The sequence below is a fragment of the Populus trichocarpa genome, chromosome 16 (assembly GCF_000002775.5).
Source record: "Populus trichocarpa isolate Nisqually-1 chromosome 16, P.trichocarpa_v4.1, whole genome shotgun sequence".
In the NCBI taxonomy this organism is placed as follows: Eukaryota; Viridiplantae; Streptophyta; class Magnoliopsida; order Malpighiales; family Salicaceae; genus Populus; species Populus trichocarpa.
This window is the reverse complement of record NC_037300.2, coordinates 12,450,917-12,472,745: the sequence shown is the minus strand read 5'-3', so window position 1 is coordinate 12,472,745 and position 21,829 is coordinate 12,450,917. Positions and strand designations below refer to the sequence as shown.

The following is a 21,829-nucleotide window of genomic DNA, read 5'->3' as shown; positions in this document are numbered from 1 at the left end:
CCTTGAAAATTAGAGTTTTTAATTAGGATTTTTGATATTTTTATTTTTTCCTTGTACTTGCATCCTTGTAAATATTGATTGGAATCCTTTAATTCGTACATCTCTTACATCTTAGCCTTTGTGATTTTTTTCAATTTGATTCTCAATCAACCTTCCAACTTTGAATCTCTTTCAATTAAGCCTTGGTTGCACCAATTAGGATCTCCAAAGTTCAATTGGGTCCTTAATTTTTTAATTATTGCAAATTAATCCAAATTAGGCCTCCTTCAATTGAGTTCTTGATTAAGTCAACTAAACCTATTAAAAATTTAATTAAACCCTTAAACTTAATTAATTCTTTCAATTTTAGCCAAATTAAGCTTAAATTTTACTTCAATTAAATTTTTAATTAAATCAATTAAACCCAATAGATATTTAACTACACCCTTAAACTTAATTAATTATTTTAATTTTAGTCAAATTAAATTTCAACCTTAAACTTTACTTTAATTAAGCACTTAATTAAATCAATTAAGCCCTTTAAAAATGTAGTTAAACCATTGAGCTTGATTAATTCTTTCTAATTTTAACTATCCTTGTTGCAACTCAAAAACTCATCTATTTGTATCCCAAAAATATTTTTTGATTTTGAATTTATGATTTTTTTGGATTTTTTAATATTTCAAAAAAATATTTTTTACATGAAAGACTTTCATTTTATGATGTATGCATGAAGATGGAAAGACAACGAATGCTATGGCAACAGCATGTTGTCTGCTTTATAATCGGAGGTTAAAACGCCAGCGTCATTTTGTGAAAAAGACCTCTAAAAGCATTAGAAAGAACAGATGAAAACACGGTTTGGGAGAAGAAACAAGATGACCTTGCAAGCACTCGTTCAGTCTTTCAGTCTATGGACCCAGATTTCTGCTAAGGAAAATGGTCTGTGACAATCTATTAACAATGATCCTATTTGACCAACAGGCAAAACAAAGCCTGCCGCCATCGACGGTTCCAACACAACCACTGAACCGAATACATATACTGAAACCCAAGCAGCTGAGCTCCCTTTCATTTCTCTATGCAGACGAAGCAGGCTCGTCCTTCTTTTCTACCTCTGCCTTCACTTTATCGTCTGTAGTTTTGCTAAACTCTTTGGCCGCAACAGGTACCTCTTCCTTTTCTTTTTCTTCCTTTTTACTATCCTCAACACTCAACTTCTCAATGAGTCCAGCAGCATCTGTAGCATCTTTACTCTCCACTTTCTTTCCCCGACTCTCGGCCACCTCTTCAACAGTCTCCTTGAAGGTCTTGCAATCTAATAAAAACCAAAGCATCAAAGATATCACAAACCCACGATCCAGAAATAACTTGCTTCATACACGAGAGAGAGAGAGAGAATTGCATAATTAATTATGTTTCAAGATCAACATAAACAGAGATCAGCTTCACCACGGTTCAGAAGTATGTCAACAAAAATGTAAGACAAAACCACAGAGAAAAATGATGTGATATCAAGGGTGTGTTGCTGAAAAACAGATTTCATTTGTTGAAAAAGACAAGTTTTTCACTGAAAAAATAAAAAATACATCAAGATTACAAGTATTTTTCATAAAGAATAAAAACCATAATTTATAATAGTCATATTAATATCTTGTATTTGTGATAATCTAATTGTAGAATATTAATTTTATTTCATTCAAATTAAAACTTATCATGGAAATATTATATTAACTCAAAAAAATATTTGTATTAGATTTCAAATAAAAATTAAATTTATGACTAACCACATATGAAAGTGTAAGAAAAAATAATTTTAATATTTTACATTGCGAAAAAGTGTTTGTATGTATATAAATGGGAAAAAAAAAGTATTTTTCATGTCTTTTCTTTATTTGAAAAATAATTGAAAACTTGTAAGGCAATATGAATTTGAAAAATTGAAAAACTAATTTTCAAGTATTTACCATATCAAGCCACAAACACAGGAAGTACTCAATTTATTGTCACGCAATCGTTAAAAACTTCAGGAAACAAATCTTCAAAATGATGAAAATCAGGGGTAAACTGCAGCTTCAAGAAGTTTTTAAAAATAATTCATTTTTGCAACAAATTGTGCAATATCAAGTCTAAACTAATATAAGTCAGGTCTATCAAACTTCTTATACAATCAAAATCAGATTTAATGAGTTCAATCACTGTTTTATAACAAGATTCGAAATGCATTACGATGTTTATTGTGTTGCATTTAATTGAACTACATTATTTGAGATATTGAAGTTGTGCTTGAAATCCAAAAGTGCTGAGCCCATATGTCATACTCAATCCCGTGGGTGACCAAACTTGCTAATCAACTACATAGCTATGCCCTTATATCACCTAAAATGCTCTTAAGTGAATTCATACGCATGAAAATTAGCAAAGACAATCAACAAAGAACCTCTTGGCAGCCAACCCACCAGGCAAAATACACATCCAGAAAAAAGTTTGGGTTCACTCATTGTTTCAGTTACATGAATTTACCAAGACACATGGCTACGAAGAAACTCCAATTATGCTTTCATTTCCCTTCCTCTCTCACGCATTACACATCAATTAGTTTCTGCTGAGCCATTATTATATAAACCATAAAGCACGTCTAAAAAGCTTTCCTACTTTGGAAATATTAAATGTGGAAATATTAAATGTTAATCAACATTCAAATTTGAAAAGAAGGCAACGACGACAGTAAAAAATTGTCAAAGAACCATCTCAACTCAATAGCTTAAGCTGTTAGGTGAGGTCCCAGAATATGATTTATATTATTCTCTAACACACCCCCTCAAGTAAAAGCCCTTTAGGCTTGAAACTTGCACAGACCCACATTACCTTTGTGCTTAATTTTTATTAAATAAATGGGGATGGTGAGATTCGAACTCGAGACCACTTGGTCATCAAGGCTCTGATACCACGTCAAAGAACCATCTCAACCCAATAGCTTAAGCTGTTAGGTGAGGTCCCAGAATATGATTTATATTATTCTCTAACAAAAACCCTAAACTTCTATGAATTATGACGCCCTAAAGCATGAAAGAAGACATTCTCGACACCAGAAGATAGTGCAAGTAATAGCAGATCAAAGAGTAGCTGATACAAAAAAGCACATACTTTCAACTGAAGGAAATCTTATGCAGAAAAGCTCATCCTTCAATTCCCCGTCAGCAAAATCAGCAGCATGCCACAGACATGATTTGTCATTTCCTTGATGCTCTTGCACATTAATTGTCGGCAGAACTGAAATGCAACATTCATGCAACACAATAAGGCAAATACTTACCAAAAAACAAACATCACAGGAGAAAAAAACGACAGCCCATGTCCTGTTTCTACGAATTAAAACCATTAGCTTAATACATTTATAATAATATTAACAGACAAAAGAAGAGAAACCCATCAAGAAATTGAAGAGTAAATTAGAGTTGATTTAACAAGAAAGACATGCAGACCTAGATGGTTAGCGCAGATCTTGAGAGTCTTAGATTGGCGAAAAACAAGACGAACTTTGGCAGATTCTTTATGTTTCAAAAGCTTCACAGTCCCAACTCCTCTCTCTTTCCACTGATTCCCTTCTTTATCAAATCTATACAACTTCGCCTTCCTAAAAAAAACCCCATCATAAACCATTCACATTTTACTCAAAACAATACAAAATAAACCAAAAACGTACAGATCAAGGATGGCTTCTTCATCTTCCTCGCCAGTAGTAACAGCGACTTCTTCCAGCTTCACGATAGGTGCAACTTGAGCTCCGGTATCTTCATCCTCCGCTGCTCTAGTTGAAGTTGCATTCTCTTCTTCTCTTTCTTTGGTACTGTGCTCTGGCTCGCTTGCAGCTGTGGCGGAGATACTGCTTGCCATTTTTCAGAGGGAGAGGGAATTTGAAGGATGATTTTTATTATAATTTTTAGGGGTTTGGGAGCGGAGCCGGAAGAGAAAGGCGGATTGATGGGTGGGGATGAGTGGGTGTGTCTGCCTGTGCACTGCACCCTTTATATTATTTGCTGTGAAAAGAGGAGTGAGGATTGCGGCATTGCATGCGACGTGGGTCCAGTTTTATTACCTTCTCTTTTGCGCTTGACAGGTGTAAGACTATTTTGGTAATGTGCTTTCCTTCCTTTTTGTTGTTTTTAAGATTGATATTTTTACCCTGTTTCGTAATTTGATTCGTGGCTACTTAGATCTTTCGTAGCGGGCTGAAAAAACAATTGATATAAAAAATACTAGGATAAAAAAAATTCAAACCTCAAGTTACTGTGGTAATTTAAATAATATATAATAAATATATAATAAAAAAATTGATAAAAAAACAACAAAAAAAAGAATGAGATTTGAACCTATAAAATAATTAAAAAACCAAATACTAACCTAATAAAAGGTAAAAGTAATAAATAATAAAGCAAAACTTAAAAAAACAAAATCAGCTCTAAAAAAACAAAAAAGACAAATTTAGATGAATCTTTCTAATCTTTAAAATTTGTAACTCGTTAAATTTTAAATCCGAGTTCCATTAAAAAACTTAGCTCTCAATCAATTAAGCATTATAAAACATAACTTTAACTATGATGGATTGGGTATATCAATCCAAAACGTTAGGATTGATGTCTAATGAGTAAATTTTATTAAGTTTTTATTTATTTATTTAGCTTTTGTTTGGTTCTTCAAAATATATAGATCTGGCGCACATATTAGGCATAATACGTTTGAACTTGACAGTGCACCAAGTCCAAGAAAGTGTGGGTATGACACATTTGCCAGACTCAAGACGTTTGGACTTAACAGTCAGTCAAATCTAAGATAGTGCGGGTCTGGAATGTAAGTCAGACCAAATATACTTGGATTTAGTAGTCAACCAAGTCTAAAGTAGCGTGGGTCTGATATACATGTCAGACCCAAGGTGTTTGGTACTAGCTAAGCCCAAGATAGCATGGGTCTAGCGCTTGGACTTGTCAGTCATCCAAGTCCAAGATAATGATTATCCTCCTTTGGCAAGACCAACCTCTCTTAGGTATAATATCAGAAAATAACCTAGTCTCTATATGCTTAGTTATACTTGATGTCTTAAACTCTAATCTCCATATACCTTTTTAAGTATATAAAGTCTTTCAAGGATCTACTATATTTTTATCGGGTAATGAATATTTATTCATCATTCAATGTTATTAGGGTAATTACACTGTAGACCTTTCTTTTCATGAGACCTTCAGAACAAAGGTTCATAATTTTCATTCTCTATTACATATATATTTACATAGCATCTCTCTCTAGAATATTCTTGTGTTTTTTCTCTCTAAAAAAAACTTATTTAAGCATTAAAGAGTCCTCACTTCCATCAAATAAGACATTTTGTAGTTACTAGCTACGAGTAGCTTTGGCCTATTAAGAATCAAGTATAAACAATATACTTTAGCTAAGAAAAATGAAGGAGATTATTATAATCAATTGATTAAGGATAAAGTATAAGCAATATACTTTAGCTAAAAAAAATAAAGGAAATTATTAGAATCAATTGATTAACCGATTGACCAATCCAGGAATATTTTTTTTTGAAAAATCATCATTTTCTTTTTAAGTTAAACTAGAACTCACCCAAGTTTTGATCATATTTGACTGCATCAACTCCTTCCCAGCTATGAAGCTCAACCCACCGAGTCTTAAATCTGTGAGTTGACCCACCAGGAATACTGGTTGCAAAAGAATGTTACTGCATTGCAGGAATTTCATGCAACAAATATGACACAAATCAATGGTTAGCAGGGATTTTGTGTGATATTCATAAATTCGTGCCCCGTATCATTTCCCAAATCAAAATAAATGAAAGAGCTTCCTCCAAAAGGTCCTTGCAGTTTTCGTCAGGGCACATCAAGAAAAATTATCAAAAACATGGCTAATTAATACAGCTTATTGAATCTCAGCAAACTATTTCTGAGGATCATCTGAAATTTCAAATTCCATAAAAAAAAAAACATTGATATAAAAAATACTAAGATAAAAAAGAATTCAATCCTCAAATGGTAATTTAAATAATAAAAAAACTATATATAATAATAAAAAAAAACTAACAAAAAAAAAAAACCAGACTTGAATCTATAGTCTCATAGAAAGAACTAAACAACCAAATATTAACCTAATAGAAGGCAAAAACAAATAAGAAAAGCTTTAAAAAAACACAAATCTAGATGAACTTCTTAAACTTGATCTAATATTTAAAACTTGAAACTCGTTAAATCATGAACTTAGATTCAATTACAAAGCTTAACTCTCAACTGATTTAATTTTAAATGATGAAATCGTTTAAAAACTATTAATAAAAAAGAACTTGCAAAAGAAAACAAAATGATGAGGATAAAATTTTAGAAAGAAAAAACATGAGGATGAAATTTGAAAAAAAAAATGACCCAAAAAAATAAATAGCAATTAGAAAAATAAAGATCAAATTTAAAAAAATAAAAAATTATAGTGAGTAAAATAAAAAAAAACATTTGTAATCCGATAGATTATTTATTGTTTAAAAAATTATAAGGAGTGAAATTGAAAAAAAAATTATAGAGAGCTAACCCAATAGAATCAAACTGCAAAAAATATAAAAAGTAAACAAAAAAAAAGGATAAAAAAAGAAGAAAAATCAGCTTAAAAAAAATGAAAAAAACAAGCAAACTCTAACAAAACTCCTAAACCTAATCTAATATTTAAAACATGCAACTTGTAAAATTTTAAATAGGGTTTCAATAAATAAATATAAATCTAAAAAAAATTAATTTTAAAAGATAAATCATAAAAAGAATATTAATTACAAAAATACAACAAAAACAGTGAAAATAAAATTTGATAGAATAAATTTGAAAAAAAAATAATCTCAGATAAAATAAATAGTAATTAAAAGAATAAGGACCAAATTTAAAAGATAAAAACCATCACATAGATTAAATTAATATATATATAATTGGATATAATATTTATAGATCAAATCAAACAAGGGGATGATTTGTAAAACAATTACTATTTATCTAAAAAAATAAATATCAATTTAAAGACTTCCGAGTTTAAATCAACAAACACAATTCAAATATTTAAAATGCAAACCGAATTTAAAGTCAAATATATGAAAGTCAACAATCACAATTAATAATTAAAAAAAATACAAGTCCTTGTAGAATTTCATTGAATGAATACATTTAGTTTTTGAGTATTCAAAAGAGATTTTTTTTAGCTTAGCTGACCTAATTGGGTTTGGACAGTCTTTTAGATCACTAAAAATCGAACCAAACCATGTCCAACAAATTTTGTAGTTCAACCCGCAACTTCTGAGTTTTACAATCAATCAGGTTCCACAATATCTTTTACATAGAGAAGGAAAAGAAATCAAAAGTTCAACTAGACCGTTCACTTCAAGAGATCGGTCCCACCATATAGAGGAGCTTTTGATTAAAATTATATTTTGGTAACATGGCATACCTGCTAGCCATTTAATATGGGTATGAGCGCACGTCTTAAGATGCCTTAACTGTTAGCATTATTATGAAGGTAACTGAAAGGCACGTGCATTTTCGTTGCCCTAAGGGTGATAAAAACTGGATGTTGATATCATGGGCACAGGTACTAATCCAAGTGATTAACTATTCCACTTCTCCACTTTTGGATGAACACCTAAAACAGGGGCGATACAGGAAAGGTGAGTCATGGCAAGGCATATGCAAGAAAAAATCGAATTAGGATCACTGTCTAGACACTATATTAAATCATCTCAGCCAACAAGAGGTACAACGAGGTGAATTTAGTAGCAAAACTGAACAAAATGGGCACATGTATATAGAGATACATTCCTAGACGGCGGTGGCACCATTTGTAGTTGCATCCATGGGTTCAGCTTCTGTTGCATCCATGGGTTCAGCTTCTGTTGCATCCTCAGCTTTTTCGCCTGCTTTCTTAGCTGCAAAATTCAAGAAAAATTGCATTTGTATGTCAACAATGTTAATGCTCAATGATGAGTTTTATGTACTAAGAATTATGCATTTGTATGATCACCTTTCTTCTTTTTCCCACCGCCCTTCTTCTTTGTCTTTGTACCCAAAGCTAGCCACGCCTTGATTTCAGGATCATCTATCGTTTTTGTAGGCTGCAACTCTTGCAGAGCATGTGATGTGATCCGATCTGATCCATTTGGCATTAGCAATACTGTGAACTTGATATGAGCAACGCAATCACCTGCAACACAATCAACCAAAGTCCCCAATTAAGCGCAGTGCTAGAGCCCATAACTAAAAAACACTACTAAGGAAGAATGCAATGAAACAAAGATACAAGGCAACTCTTACCGGGCTTTTCATGAAGAACTGGATATGGCTGCAGTAGATCGTGATTCACACATTCAACTAATCCCAGCCGAGCCCTTTTCTCTTCGAGGGCTCTATTACAAAGAAAACACCAACATGATTCTAAATTAATGGAACAGAGGAAAAAGAACAACAAAACAACTTAGTAATAGTGTAGGAAATACAAACCTAGCAGAGAATGGCATGATAGGAAATTTCTGATTGATTTCACTGAAAATGAATCTGGAAGATTTCATCTTCAAGTGATAATTCTTATCTACAGCTCTCTTGTAAATTGTAGTAGTCTTCTCATCCAACAGCTTTGGCTGCAAAATCAATACAACATAAATTTGAGCATACAAGAGCACAAAATTAGCAACAATGAAGTATGGTCGTTTCAGTATTACCTTGCCTTCCCCTGTACTTGTAAAGATATCCACTGCATACACTTCATTTTCCTCAAATTCTGCATCATCAACTCTTGTGTCTGGATTAGAGACACTCAGAATTACCTTGTTTCCATCTATCACAAACTGCTTCAGCTGGTGGCTTAGGACACCCTCAACGATTTTGCAGTCATAAGCAGCAGCAACTTTCTGAATTGCTTCAGTTACATCTTTATTCTGCAGAAAAAGGAAATTCAATGAACAAAAAGATTGAGCAGAAAAGGCAGAAAAAAAAAATGAAACATAACACCACTGACAGAAAAATTGACAGAAAAATATCAGAAATCAGAAGGAGTAGATGTGCCAATTCAGATTTTAACCTTCCACATATCAAAATCTATTTCAGTTTTATTACCTGTATTTTTCATATTAAACTACATGCAATTCTGTTTTCACAACAAATTGGACTAGACAGAATAACAAGAACCTCAAAAAGTTGCAATCGAAGAAAGAAAAGCAAGAAAAACTCTCAACCATACAATAGATTTAGGATGGATGATACAAAAGGACAACATATTTCTAAGTCAAAAGAAAAGAAGACAAAACATATAGGCCAAGGATGATTGAACATAAACCAACAATTGATAAAAAGGGTCCCAAACAATCAACAGTAGCCAGATTCAATATAGGCAACAGGAAAAGCAGTAAATTGATATTTAGCATCAATAAACTCGGCGAAGTTGCCTTTCTCTACACCTATGAATGTGCTCAGCTAACACTCTCACCTTTGAAGTAAAGCCCAACTGGGAAAACACGAGAAAAAAAAAGAACCGAGGACAAATTAAAAAAAGAAAATAATGCTGCCCTATCAGAGTAACTATGACATAAAAGCCTCACTTGGATGTTGGTCCATGGCTTTTGGAAATATATTCATCATTTAGGGGCAATAAATTTTCAGAGATAGCTCGGCAAAGTCAGATGCTTCTTTCAAAACAGCAACAAAAGGCTGAGTAAAATAGGGGAAAAAGCAACATAAAAACACAAGGAGTTCTGAATCAACCTGTTATGCAAGATACACCATGGGGATAAATTGCAGTCATGCATAAGCACTCCTGTTTTGAAAGATACCATAAAAAGAACAAAATGATACGCTATCAGTGTAACTATGACTGTAAGATGCTTCATTGGACTTTAATCCTTGGCTTATGATAGTTTTCATCATATAGAGATCATCAACCGTGGGACAGTATAAGAAGAGTTGACTCGCCAAAAAAACAGGAAGAAAAATAGAAAGGAACTGCGGAATGAATCAAAACATAGGACACTAATGATTACAGACAAGAGATTCAGATGCTTGAAGAAAATAATTATCATGAATTAGCACCATAGTATCATTAAAAAATAGTGCAAAACCAACATTAAGATGTAGTCCTTTACAAGCATAAGGTATAATCTACATTGATCAACCTGAAGTGATTGGGTAGGACAATCTATCATATCGGCAACAGGGAAAAGAGGTAATCAACAGGCAATTGATCACCTCGGCAAAGTTGCCAGCTTTTTATTAATTTCATGAGTAAGTTGATTCTTGATAATTTTCTAAACTTCAAATGTTCCATTTTAGCATAAGCTAAAACAAAAAAAACTACCCAAGTAATATGTTAGAGAGTGCAGATATTGGTCCGTACATGAATCAGGTATAATTTAAATAAATCAACCTAAAGCACTCATGTACAGCCATAATAATATTGGCAACAGGGAAAAGAGGAAATCAACAGGCAAGTAATCACCTCGGCAAAGTTGCCACCTTTTTATTTTTTGTTCTTGAATAAACTGCTACTTAATAGTTTTCATAAATTGCAAAGTTTATTTTAGCATAAGATTAAGTAAAACCACTACTCTAATAATGTCAGCAACTGGGAAAAGAATTACACAATAGATCACCTTGGCAAAGTTGCCCATATTCCCAGCTCTTAGTTTTACAGGTGCTGTAGTCAAATCCATTTTGAACTTGTCAAATAACTTCTTCAAAGACTAATGGGTGAGAATAGATACAAAACCATACCCACAACATTGTCTAGTCTAATATGTTAAACCAAAAAAATAGACAATCACCCAGAAAAAAAATTAAATCAGCGTCCATAATACTTTCTAGGTTGAAAAGTCAATGAAACAAAAATGATACATCCAGAGCTGATTAATTACTGCACAAAAATCATCCCTGTCTGAGTAACTATGACAGAAGCTTCATTTGGACATAGGTCCATAGCTTGTCAAAATAGTTCGTCATTAGGGAACCCAATCTCAAACGGAAAAAAAAGGGAAATAAAAGTCAATGGCATGAAAAAGAAGACTGTTCGAGTGCAAAACAACAGACACCTCAAGATGGGTGGAAGTTATGATTAGAAAAGAAGAGATGTTAACTTGAACTAATGAGAGAAAAGGCTACTTATTGATTTAGCAAATTGTCATGCGTATAAAAAATTTCAACTTGCAAAAACAACTCAATTTCACTGCTAAAAACAAATAACCTTCTCAAGTATAACAAGACCAATCAGCACAAAAAAAACAAAAACACATAAACAAACTACCACAGCACAAATAAATAAATTACCTTCTTTCCAGGCCTTACAAGCCTCAATGCAACTTCAGCCGCAGTGTTGGCTGCTGCAATAACATCAGCTGCCCTACCCGTTACTGGCCCTGACTGAAGAACATGGGTATGTCCAACAACAGCAATAAATCCATCTATATGACATCCCATGTCACTGCACACCAAGAAAACCCAAAACCCATTAACATAAAACACACAAAAATCAATCCACAACACAAAATGACATTAATAGACGGCTTACATCTTGACAACATCTCCTTCTTCTAAGACTGATTCATCACTAGCAAGCGGAGAAAAATGGCAAACAGTGTTGTTGACAGAAACACAAGTAGGAAAAGCAACTCCCCTTTCAATCTTCTTCTTCACATTCTTATACATATTTCCAGATTGCCTACATATTCACACATAAAAATCAAAGCCCATTATTTCTTAATTAATTTCATTCCAAAAAAACACCATAAATTCAAAGAAACAAGAATCATTAAATGCTTACTCTCTGATATACGAATCTGCTTTTTCACAAATATCAACAATCTTAACCTTCGGCTTGCATTCTGATATCGCTAACTGCAATGCCTCTGTCATAATTACCAAAAATATTAAAACCAATAAAAAATCAAATTTAAACGAGAAATAGCATTTCAATTAAAGTACATAGGGAAAGAGAGTTAGCGACAAACTGTTGACAATTTCAGCCGCGCTTTTGTATTTGGTGACGACTTCAGGGGAAGTAAGATCCAACTCTCTCTCCTCTCTCTCGTCGTCTGACGACATCGTACTGAATCCTTTTGATATCAATAACCGACTCCTACAGCATAAAAAAAATACTACTACTATTATTATTATTATAAGAAGAATTGATTGGATAAAAAAGCGAAGGGAAGATAGAACTTACGGTGGCGATAATGGATTAGCGGCGGTGGAGGAAAGGAGGGAAAGAGGGAGCTAGGGTTTTGAAAAGAGAAGCAGTTAAGTTGTATAAAAGGATGGTGAGACGGTGAGGTGGGAGCTCTAGGGTTTTGGTTCTTTGCGGCAGCGTTTGCCTTATATAGGAATTTTCTACACACTCTTGCCTCTGTAAGTAGGGTTTTTTCTCTGTCTTCCCTTTTTTTTTTTCAAAATATCTTATATTAATTGACCAATGTGCCCTGGTTTATCTTTATCTTTAGGCATGTAGTGGTATTATCCAAAGTAACAGTGATAAAAACATATTAATGTATTCTAGTTAGATTTACTTTTTAAAATATTTTTTATTTTTAAATAATATTTTTTTTATTTTTAAAAAAAAATTTAATAACAACACATTAAAATAATCTAAAAATATCAAAAACATATTAATTTAAAATAAAAAAAATAATTTTTTAAAAAACACTTTCAAAACACAATGTAAAACACCACTTTAGTAATTAATATTTTTGTGCTAATCAGGGTGTAATCAACTAATTAACCAAAACCTGATTTATAATGAAAAACATTAATGAGAAATTTTTTATAAAATATTAATTTTGTAATTGATGGTAGAAGTGATTTTTGTGTGGATTGAGATTAATATGTGTTTGTTTGTGCATCCAACTACACTCTACGATAATATTTGGTATGTTGGATAATAATAAATTGAACATGATAATTTTTATGTGTAGCTGTTTGATGTACCTTTAAACAATACAAAAATCATTTTTTTGTCATGTACAAGATTATTTTAGTGGAAAATTTTTTGTTTTCATTAAAAGAAATAGGACAAGCTTGTCCAAATTTTTGCACGAAAATTCACGTAGTTGACCTAATTTAGGGGCCATCCTTGGACAAGGCCCAGGTCACGGGCAGGTTGATCTTTGATCTGGGTCATTATAAAGATAAAAATAATTATTATCATAGTTTTTAAAACTAACTCAATTGTCACATGTTGGACTGACCATTAACCTAATGTAATGTAAGGATAAAAATAATTATTATATAGTTTTAAAACCCGACTCGAAAGTTAACCAGAACCAGGGTCAGGTCACATGTGTGATTGACCATTGATTGAGATTAATAAGAATAAAAATAGTTATTATTATAGTTCTAAAACCCTACTTAAGGGTCAACATGGAGCAAGGCTCGGGCTAACCATTGATATGATTCAATATAAGAACAAAAATGGTTATTATCACAGTTTTAAAACTCAACTAAAGAGTCGACTCAGGACAAGACCGGAATCATGAGTCAGGATGGTCAACTTAGGTTGACCCAAATCAAGAAAAAAATAAAAGCAGCCTCATTTATATATATATATATATATATATATATATATATATATATATATATATATATATATATATATATATATATCAAGTCAATTGATTTTTTACCTATGTTTTATCTTTAGTTGACAAGGTCACAAGTTGACTTGAGTTTATGATTGGGTCAAGTTGGATTAACTCTTTCTCAGTTTTTCTTCAACTCGGACTAGTCCAGATCTCATATCAATATATATCAAGTCAATGAATTTTTTATCTATGTTTTATTTTCGATTGACTGGATCATGGGTTGACCTAAGTTTATGACTAGGTCAGATCGATTAATTCTTTTTTAGTTTTTTTTAAACTCGAATCAGTTCAGATTTCAAGTCAATTGAGTCTCTTCTAGTATTTACCGGACACAAAATAAAAAAAATTATCTAGTCCAATTCAAAACACAAATTTAATCACATCTAGTGCAGTTTAATAAATATTATCTAACTTAACAAACGCTACCTAATTTTACTTTTAAACAATAAGGATACATTCTCCGTACAAAATGTTACAAGATAAAAATATATAATGAATTTAATAACAATAATAAAAAAATAAAAATAATTAAGAATATCAATTTTACTTGACTTTTTAATATAAAAAACTCAATATTGATTGAAATATGGAAATGCTTTTTTATTTATTTATGATCATCATTGTTAATAATAAGATGTAAAGGAATCAATGCATCACGATGTAGAATACCCAAGTCCTGTCCAGTTTACATGGCTTGAAGAGACGGCTTTACAGGGAGCATTTGGATGCCAACCACAAAGCTTGCAATGTTGCCATGATATATTTTTTTTAGTGTTTTTTTTTCAATTGTTTTTATTTATAAAATATAAAATTGTTTTTTAAAAGTTTTTTTTAATGGTTTTAATATATTGATGTTAAAAAAAATATATTTTTAAAAAATATGTTATATTACATTACCAAACATATACTAATTTAATATATGTATATATTAAATTATTATGCTAGAATTTTTCTCTTGAAAATAAAAGTTTTCTAGTTATTTCTTGTGCTGAATATAGAAGAATGACATAATGAATTATTATTTTTTATCTAAATTTTGGTATTTATAAGTTTACTGGACTCCGGCTAATCCGGTCGAGTTAGAACAATCTATTAAAAAATAAAACTTTTCTAGTAATAATGTTAACGACACGATAATTAATTGTGCATAAAACATATTTTTTTATTTGAAACCATTGTATCTACATTTGATTTACGATGAAAAATACAAGTAAAAGTTACATTTTTGCAACTCTTATGCTCATGGAACATAACCTACATTTGCGCACCAAGCTTTTTTTGATTTGCCAAATTATGTGCACGTGCTCGTATGTTTCTAGTTATTTATTTGCAACCAAAAAAAAAAAAAATTGATTCAAAGATGAAAGGATGTAAATTCGTAGATTACACTAGCTTTGAAACCAACACTATGTCGCGCTTAGGATTTCAAATTAAATTTTAACTTTAAAAAACATGTCAATGTTATGAATATGTTTTATTATATTATGATTTTTTAAAAATAACAAAGTATAAAGATACTATTTATATGTAATAAAATAAATTATATATATATATAAATTGATAAATTATATAAAAAAAATGTTTATACTAATTAAAAAATATAAGAGTAATATGTTTGCATTACGTGACGGGTAAAGTTTAAAGTTAATTTATAATGTAAAAGAAATAAAATAATTATGCTATAAATATCTTTTCATGTATTATTTAATTTACTGACAAAGATAATTGTTCATGCTTTATATAATAAATTAAAAAAAATATAAATTGATAAATTCAAAAGGAGTTATTAATACTAATTAAATATTAATATATAAAGTTAATCTTTATATTAAAAATAAAAGATAAATATACATGCAAATTTTTTGCACTCCCTATCCTTTTTATTTTGAAGTGTTTTAATTTATTTTATCATAACGGGTAATTATTGTTGATAATAGCAAATCATTTATATTTTTATAAAAGTTTCATTCAAATACAACTCTTTTATATAAAATATAAGATTAAACAAACTCATGGAAAATCAAAATACAAAATTAATTCAATTTATTTAAAAAATAAGAGAGAGGGCATTCAACGCTATCTAAATGGAAACAATTAATGAAGAGAAAAAAGAAAAAGAAAAGAAAGAGGCTGGACATTGATGGGTTCGAGCCATATGCCTGACTTGAATACAAAAGCTCAAGCATGTCTTTTTTTTATATATTTTTGCATGGGATTGGATGGCGTGTCCACTCCTATTTTTTTCTTTTCAAAATAAAAAAAATCAGGCGATAAGTTTCCTGCAATGGTGAGAAATATGTCACCTACTGTGATATTTTTCTATCACTTTCGGTGATTCAAAAATCAAGGTCCATTAGACTCTGAAAACACAATTTCAAAGTTGTTTTTTACATGAAAAAACTTCAAAACCATTATAAAATCCTCAATAAATCACTTATCAACTTACAAACACCTCAGAATAACTAGAAAAATAAAAAATCAATTGATTTTAAAAAATATAAACAAACCCTGATCAATTTTTTTTCAACAAGACAAATGCCAAAACCACCACCATCCAGCTCCTCTTGCTTGATGAAACCTTTTAACATAAAGTCTAATCATTTTGGTTGTCGGGATCAGGACAACCGATAACTCTCTCTCTCTTACACTATTTTATAGTGATTTTTTTTCCTTTCTCTCAAATCCAAGAAGTGAAAAATGAACAAAATAAACATTTGTGTCAAAATAAAAATTGTCATGGATTTGGGGTTAGCCATATATATTTTTGTGTTTTACAATTCAATTTTTTTTAATTTGGTTTTTCTACCATAATTTCAAACTTAATATAATCCAATTAGGTCATAGAAGAATTCAATTGAAAAAAAAAATAGAAGATAAAATTAAAAAAAAATGATAAAAGAAAGAGAAAAAAAGAAGGCTAGCTCCTTCACTGCTAGTGAAGGAGCTTGGATAAACTCTAATTATTTTAATAGATTACATCATATAAAGTTATGTTTTTCATGAATTTTAGATTATGATTTTAATTAGTTTTTATTAAAAAAATATCATAAATACATTTTTTTTATAAATAATCTTTTATTTAAATAAAAGATTTGTTAATAAATTAAGTCAAATTATGATTTTAATAATCAAAAGTTAAAGTTTGAATAAAATGAGATAATTTCTTGATAGACAATTTTTTGTTGAATAAGACAATTTCTTATTAGATATTTATGTATGTTGTAAGATGATGTTACAAGTTATGTAAAAAATCGGCGTGAATAAAATTACGATGAAATAAGTTAAGAATAAGGCAATTATTTAAAATAAAAATAGCTCCTTCACTCGCGTACTAATATTTTTTTTCAACATAATGCTGAATGCTGTCAGAATCGTGTATATTGAATGGATGTTTTTTAAATATTTTTTATTAAAAAACATATTAAACAATATATTTTTTATTTTTTAAAATTATTTTTACTGTTAACACATTAAAATAATTTAAAAATACTAAAAAATATTAATTTGAAATAAATAAATAAAATTTAAATTTTAAATTTTTTTAAAAATACTTTTCAAACGTAAAAATAAATAAATAGATATGAAAATTTCATTACATGTAGCATGCTCAAATTACATTAAATTGGCACAAAGTTTTAACTAAGGGTTAATACAATAGCTTAACTAACAAATATGGAATCCAAACTCCAAACTCCCGTCACCTCTCTTGCAAGCTCTGCAAGAATACCATCAAACTACAATCTCATTTACTGGTAAAAGGACATTAGAGTTTTACAAGGTCATGGGCTCATGGCCATGACAATTTGCAGCAAAGCGTGACCCTTGGGCAAACAACTCACACATTTCCCTTTTCAAATGAGTAAAAAGAGAGCTCACGAACTCATTATCAAGCCAAGATACTTCTGAGAGTTTGTAAAGCAAGCAAGGATGCATATGGCTACATGAAAGAAAGGTACTTCCCAACATGACATGTAAAAAGGATGCAATAGCTTCTAACGCAGCATAAAAATGGAATGCACTCGCCAAAACTGAAACTTCTCTTCGTATACTAAGAGGGCAATTTAGCCAAAAGATATTGTTAGGTGCCAACATGATCAGGCTAAAAGTGTTTGTTAAACTTAGAAGCGCTTTGTATGACTCTCCGTTATCCCCAAGCACTTCAAATTGTTGATAATGTATCCTAAGCAAATTTCATTTAGAAAAGCCAAACCAACTCAAGAAGGAAAAGTTAGGAATTTATGAATTTATGCTCGCAGTGGACTTCAAAACCAGATTAAGCAAAACAATACAAGCAATACCATCAAAGATGCATTGTCTGGATATCTCCTCTCATAAAGACCAGTAGTTTTGCCAGGTAAAGCTCACATAATGGCCTGATCAGGTGGTATTCTCATAAGCCTAGGCAGTGATCCCTTTCCACAAGGCAAGACACCCCTCCTCGGCATAGATTGTTGTGATAGCATGAACTAAGCCTTTGCATTTCAATTCATCCCCTTCTCGGCTTTGAACCATCAGCCTTGTTCTGACAACATCAAATTGGCCTGTGCAAACTGGATCTGCAGTTCCAGAAAGGAAACCAGAAATCATAGACCACCATGGTTGGAGGACTTTCCATCACCTTCATGTTTCTTCCACAAGAACATATCAAAAGCATTTCAGGCTGTGAAAATGGCCGCATGCTTTGTCCCAGAAATATATCAGCTGCACTGCTAATAGGTTGGGATGTGATGAGCAGGCATTAGTGTTGAGTAGATAACAGCAGACATCAAATTAATCGCTAACATGGTTGATTAAAAGGAGGGAAGAAAGGGGAATGACCACGTAGAAAAAGAAATGGAACTAACAAAAATCATTCAAGTAACATGCCACATAAAGCAGCAAGGAATTCAATCATCAAGACTGTAATTAAATGTACATTAATTAAATGCCATGTGTTGATATCATAACCGTATCCTTAGTATAACCAAGAGAAGAGAATGTATTGCCCCAAAAACTGTTTTTATTCCAATACTGATTCCTACAGTTTTTTACTTAATGTGGAAAGAAGATATCCAGTCCGGTTGAAAATTCATAGCTGTCATTATGTTTCCTATATAGTGATCAATCTATCAAGTTTGGGAGCAAAACAGTTTCATTAATTATCAACAATTTAAGTTTTATAGTTTAGAAGAACACCAGTAACATAGGGAAAACATGGTATGATACGAGAAACTTCGCAAACAATGAATGAATGCTACCCCTGAAGGATTTCCAAGTACCAAATACATAATATGTAATAAGTTAAGTGAACGAGAGGCAGGTATGAAACACGCAGACCTGCAAATCATTGGAGTTTCAATTTGATTGATAGTTGCATGAACCATTCATGCAATCCGTTGAATGTCTTCTAGAATTTGTGATGCATGATATCTAACTCTTCAATAGGGTGCATTACAATGGAGATGTATCAAAAGGATTTCCATATCCATGCTTGCACATCAATCCCGCTACTTGCTCAACCTTATACCATTGACCACAATTCAAGTAGGCTTTATACAATATCCAAAATGTCTTTTTTGTGCGGGGCAAGTTGCAATTCTCCATCTCAATAAGAACACTTTCCATTTCATCCAAGCGCTTTTGTGTTCCATACATGACCATTTTACAGTGAAATAGAGGCCGGATTATTCTCCACCGCGCATATGTTGCACGTTTTATAAAATCTGTCAGCTTATCAACTGCATTGCATCTGAAATAACTTGTGATAATAGCCTGCATAATGCTTACAGTTGATATAGTGATTCTATGATTAAATGCCTCATTTATTGAGTTCTCCATCCCCTCTAACCTATCTTCTTCAGCATAAAGCTTAATCAACAAAACATTCAACCAAGGTCTATATTCCTTTTCTGGAATCAGCCTCATCAGTGCCTCAATCTTTTGAACTCTTTCTGGTATAGAACTCTTACAATAGGCACAGATCATGGCCCTAATCAGTGTTAGTCTCCTGGCATTAACATGGTCTTTTATCAATTCATACACCAGTTCCATCTGTTCCAGATGCCCAGAATGAGCATATCCTCGCAGCATTAGCAGGTGGGTGTTAAGATCTGGCTTAACTGGGCCTGCAATCATCATTTGAAAAGTTTTTTCCATACTATCCCACATCCAAACAGTCACATAACCACTAATTAAATTGTTGTATGTTGTCAAGTTTGGTGAAATACGTGAATCCTCCATCTCCTTGAATATTGCCTCCATTTTATCAACCAGCATCAAGCGGCCAAAGACTGATACAAGAATGTTATATGTTACAACTGAAGGTCTACACTTTACGTCCCTTTTCATCTCCCGAAACAATGATTCACATTTACCAGCCAAACCATTACACATACACGCAGTCATCAGTGCATTATACATGCTGGTCGTCTTAATGCACTTTTTTATAGCCTCATCAAATATCTCAACTGCAAGATCCACGTTCTTATCTGTACCCGCAATCATAATACCCTTGGCATACTCCGCTGCTGTCATAGGAGTATCGTTCTCAGCTTGCGTTCTTTTCCAATTAAAAATCTGCGTAAAAATTATTTACACAAATTCCACACTAAGAAAAGGAAAAAAAAAGAAGAAGAAAAACAGCAATCCTTTTCCCAAGGGATCAAACAGCAGTGTAAAAAAAAAATGTCTACACCAAAATGAGATTGGACCCATCATAGTAAACTAGCTTGCTTCACTCATGCTGTTCATTTTGCTTTAAATGGATCGACAGAGGAGATAAAAGATAGCAAAAGCAAAGATAAATAACAGAAGAACGTTGAATGTCAAAATCGACAACAGCCCAGATAGATAACAATTCCAAATCATACAAAAAACAAATTAGAAGTAAAATTCATTCAGAAATAACTAGATAAATAAATGGAAGCAAAAGGCAACACACCTTGAGGGCTACTTTAGGGGAAGAAAGAAGCAAGAGCTTCAAAAGCTCAAGAAAAGCGGATGAATTGGTTAACAAGGAGGGGTCATCTTTTTTCGTCTCTTCCAAAATCTGAAAAACCATGTCAACATTTTGAAGCAGCTCGTCCCTCAAAGAAGAAATCTTGTTGACCAGATCCTCCCTCTTCTTGGATTTGAGGTCGTTATTATTGTTCCTCAGAGAAGAAATCTTGTTGGTCGGATCCTTCCTCTCCTTGGATTTGATGTCGTTATTATTGTTATTACTACCACTATTATCATTAATAGTGAGCTTGTGTACAAAAAGTCCGATCACGTTGGAAATGAGGTGTTTGGCGGAGGCGGAGGCGGAGTTGGAGGGGGGTGAAGATTGGAAAAATCTGTAAAAAGGGGGCTTGGCGAGGATTGAAGAGGAAGGAGAAGTGGTGATGGTTCTGGGAGTCGGGGAAGGGGAAGGTCTTCGGAGGCAGATAAGCTCTGCGTCTGAGAATTTGAAAAATCTTCGCTTCATTTGGTTGATTGATCTGAGAGAGTACCTACGAGGGGTGGGATTTTTAGGAAGGTTTTACGAGACCAGACGCAGAGGTAGATATATGGAGCTGTTTGGCTACTTTGATTTATCAATTCAAAACTAGTTTCGGGTATTGTTTTTTGCTCCAGTAGTGTTTGCAAACCCGAATAACTAACAAGATTTTAGCCAATCATTCGTTTTCATTTTTTCAATCAAAATGATAATAATAATAATAAAAAAAACTCATTAGTAAATGGTATCTTAAATTTGGAGTATTATAAAAGATAAAAATAAGTACAATAATTAAAAAATTGTCAGACCGATTTGAGGGTGTAACTTAATAAATACCTTGGGTTTTTAAATTGTTAAATTAATTAATAAGTTATCAAGTCGACTAAATTACTAGTTAAGTTATTAAATTAATCAAGTTTAATAAAATAAATATCAAAACTATTTTTAAATCAAGTTCAGAATTGTAAATTTATTAAATAAATTTGATAGGCTATATCAAATTTAATAATTATGTTGCTATCAATATAATAATTTTTTTTAAGTGGGTTTGGGCGTTTAAAAATTTTATAGAGGAGCTCTATTTATATAATAGATTTAGGGACCGTTTGGAAACGCAGTTTAACTTGTGTTTTAAAAATTTTAAATTTTTTTATTTAAAATTAATTTTTTAGTGTTTTTTTTATTGTTTTAATACACTAATATCAAAAATAATTTTTAAAAAATAAAAAAATATTATTTTG

The 21,829-nt window shown here is 31.6% G+C and overlaps 3 protein-coding genes across 6 annotated transcripts; all 3 read right to left on the bottom strand.

Annotated features, from left to right (window-relative positions):
* Nucleotides 1-839: 839 nt before the first annotated feature.
* LOC7488741 (ran-binding protein 1 homolog c) lies at nucleotides 840-4,040 on the bottom strand. The gene is made up of 4 exons (XM_024587705.2): nucleotides 3,686-4,040; nucleotides 3,465-3,616; nucleotides 3,127-3,252; nucleotides 840-1,297 (listed from the first exon to the last, which is right to left on the bottom strand). The coding sequence occupies exons 1-4, from the start codon at nucleotides 3,874-3,876 to the stop codon at nucleotides 1,059-1,061; spliced, it is 708 nt and encodes a 235-aa protein (XP_024443473.2). The 5' UTR covers nucleotides 3,877-4,040; the 3' UTR covers nucleotides 840-1,058.
* Nucleotides 4,041-7,707: 3,667 nt separating this feature from the next.
* Nucleotides 7,708-12,402, bottom strand: LOC7460366 (ERBB-3 BINDING PROTEIN 1). Its single transcript, XM_024587703.2, has 10 exons — nucleotides 12,223-12,402; nucleotides 12,008-12,135; nucleotides 11,821-11,905; nucleotides 11,569-11,718; nucleotides 11,328-11,481; nucleotides 8,735-8,950; nucleotides 8,517-8,653; nucleotides 8,331-8,422; nucleotides 8,041-8,220; nucleotides 7,708-7,945 (listed from the first exon to the last, which is right to left on the bottom strand). The coding sequence occupies exons 2-10, from the start codon at nucleotides 12,099-12,101 to the stop codon at nucleotides 7,839-7,841; spliced, it is 1,215 nt and encodes a 404-aa protein (XP_024443471.2). The 5' UTR covers nucleotides 12,102-12,135; nucleotides 12,223-12,402; the 3' UTR covers nucleotides 7,708-7,838.
* Nucleotides 12,403-17,658: 5,256 nt separating this feature from the next.
* On the bottom strand, nucleotides 17,659-21,165 carry LOC7460365 (pentatricopeptide repeat-containing protein At2g30780). Of its 4 annotated transcripts, none has more exons than XM_002322957.4 (3): nucleotides 20,553-21,165; nucleotides 18,950-20,188; nucleotides 17,659-18,342 (listed from the first exon to the last, which is right to left on the bottom strand). In XM_002322957.4, exons 1-2 carry the CDS (start codon nucleotides 21,075-21,077, stop codon nucleotides 19,064-19,066), a joined length of 1,650 nt encoding a protein of 549 aa, XP_002322993.2. In that variant the 5' UTR covers nucleotides 21,078-21,165; the 3' UTR covers nucleotides 17,659-18,342; nucleotides 18,950-19,063. The 4 variants fall into 4 exon arrangements, with proteins under 4 accessions (XP_002322993.2, XP_024443743.1, XP_024443744.1 ...); XM_024587975.2 differs by having other exon boundaries at nucleotides 17,659-18,339; XM_024587976.2 differs by having other exon boundaries at nucleotides 17,659-18,334.
* Nucleotides 21,166-21,829: the final 664 nt, after the last annotated feature.

What these genes read in the sequence shown, in the direction of transcription:
- LOC7460366 (XM_024587703.2), bottom strand. Translation starts at nt 12,101, where the DNA reads ATGTCGTCAGACGACGAGAGAGAGGAGAGAGAGTTGGATCTTACTTCC. An exon ending in CGCGGCTGAAATTGTCAACA is followed by an intron (nt 11,906 to 12,007) that starts GTTTGTCGCTAA and finishes TAATTATGACAG; the next exon opens with AGGCATTGCAGTTAGCGATA. An exon ending in TTGTAAGGCCTGGAAAGAAG is followed by an intron (nt 8,951 to 11,327) that starts GTAATTTATTTA and finishes CTTTTTCTGCAG; the next exon opens with AATAAAGATGTAACTGAAGC.
- LOC7460365 (XM_002322957.4), bottom strand. Translation starts at nt 21,077, where the DNA reads ATGAAGCGAAGATTTTTCAAATTCTCAGACGCAGAGCTTATCTGCCTC. An exon ending in CCCCTAAAGTAGCCCTCAAG is followed by an intron (nt 20,189 to 20,552) that starts GTGTGTTGCCTT and finishes ATTTTTACGCAG; the next exon opens with ATTTTTAATTGGAAAAGAAC.
- LOC7488741 (XM_024587705.2), bottom strand. Translation starts at nt 3,876, where the DNA reads ATGGCAAGCAGTATCTCCGCCACAGCTGCAAGCGAGCCAGAGCACAGT. An exon ending in GAAGAAGCCATCCTTGATCT is followed by an intron (nt 3,617 to 3,685) that starts GTACGTTTTTGG and finishes GGTTTTTTTTAG; the next exon opens with GAAGGCGAAGTTGTATAGAT. An exon ending in GATCTGCGCTAACCATCTAG is followed by an intron (nt 3,253 to 3,464) that starts GTCTGCATGTCT and finishes GTTGCATTTCAG; the next exon opens with TTCTGCCGACAATTAATGTG.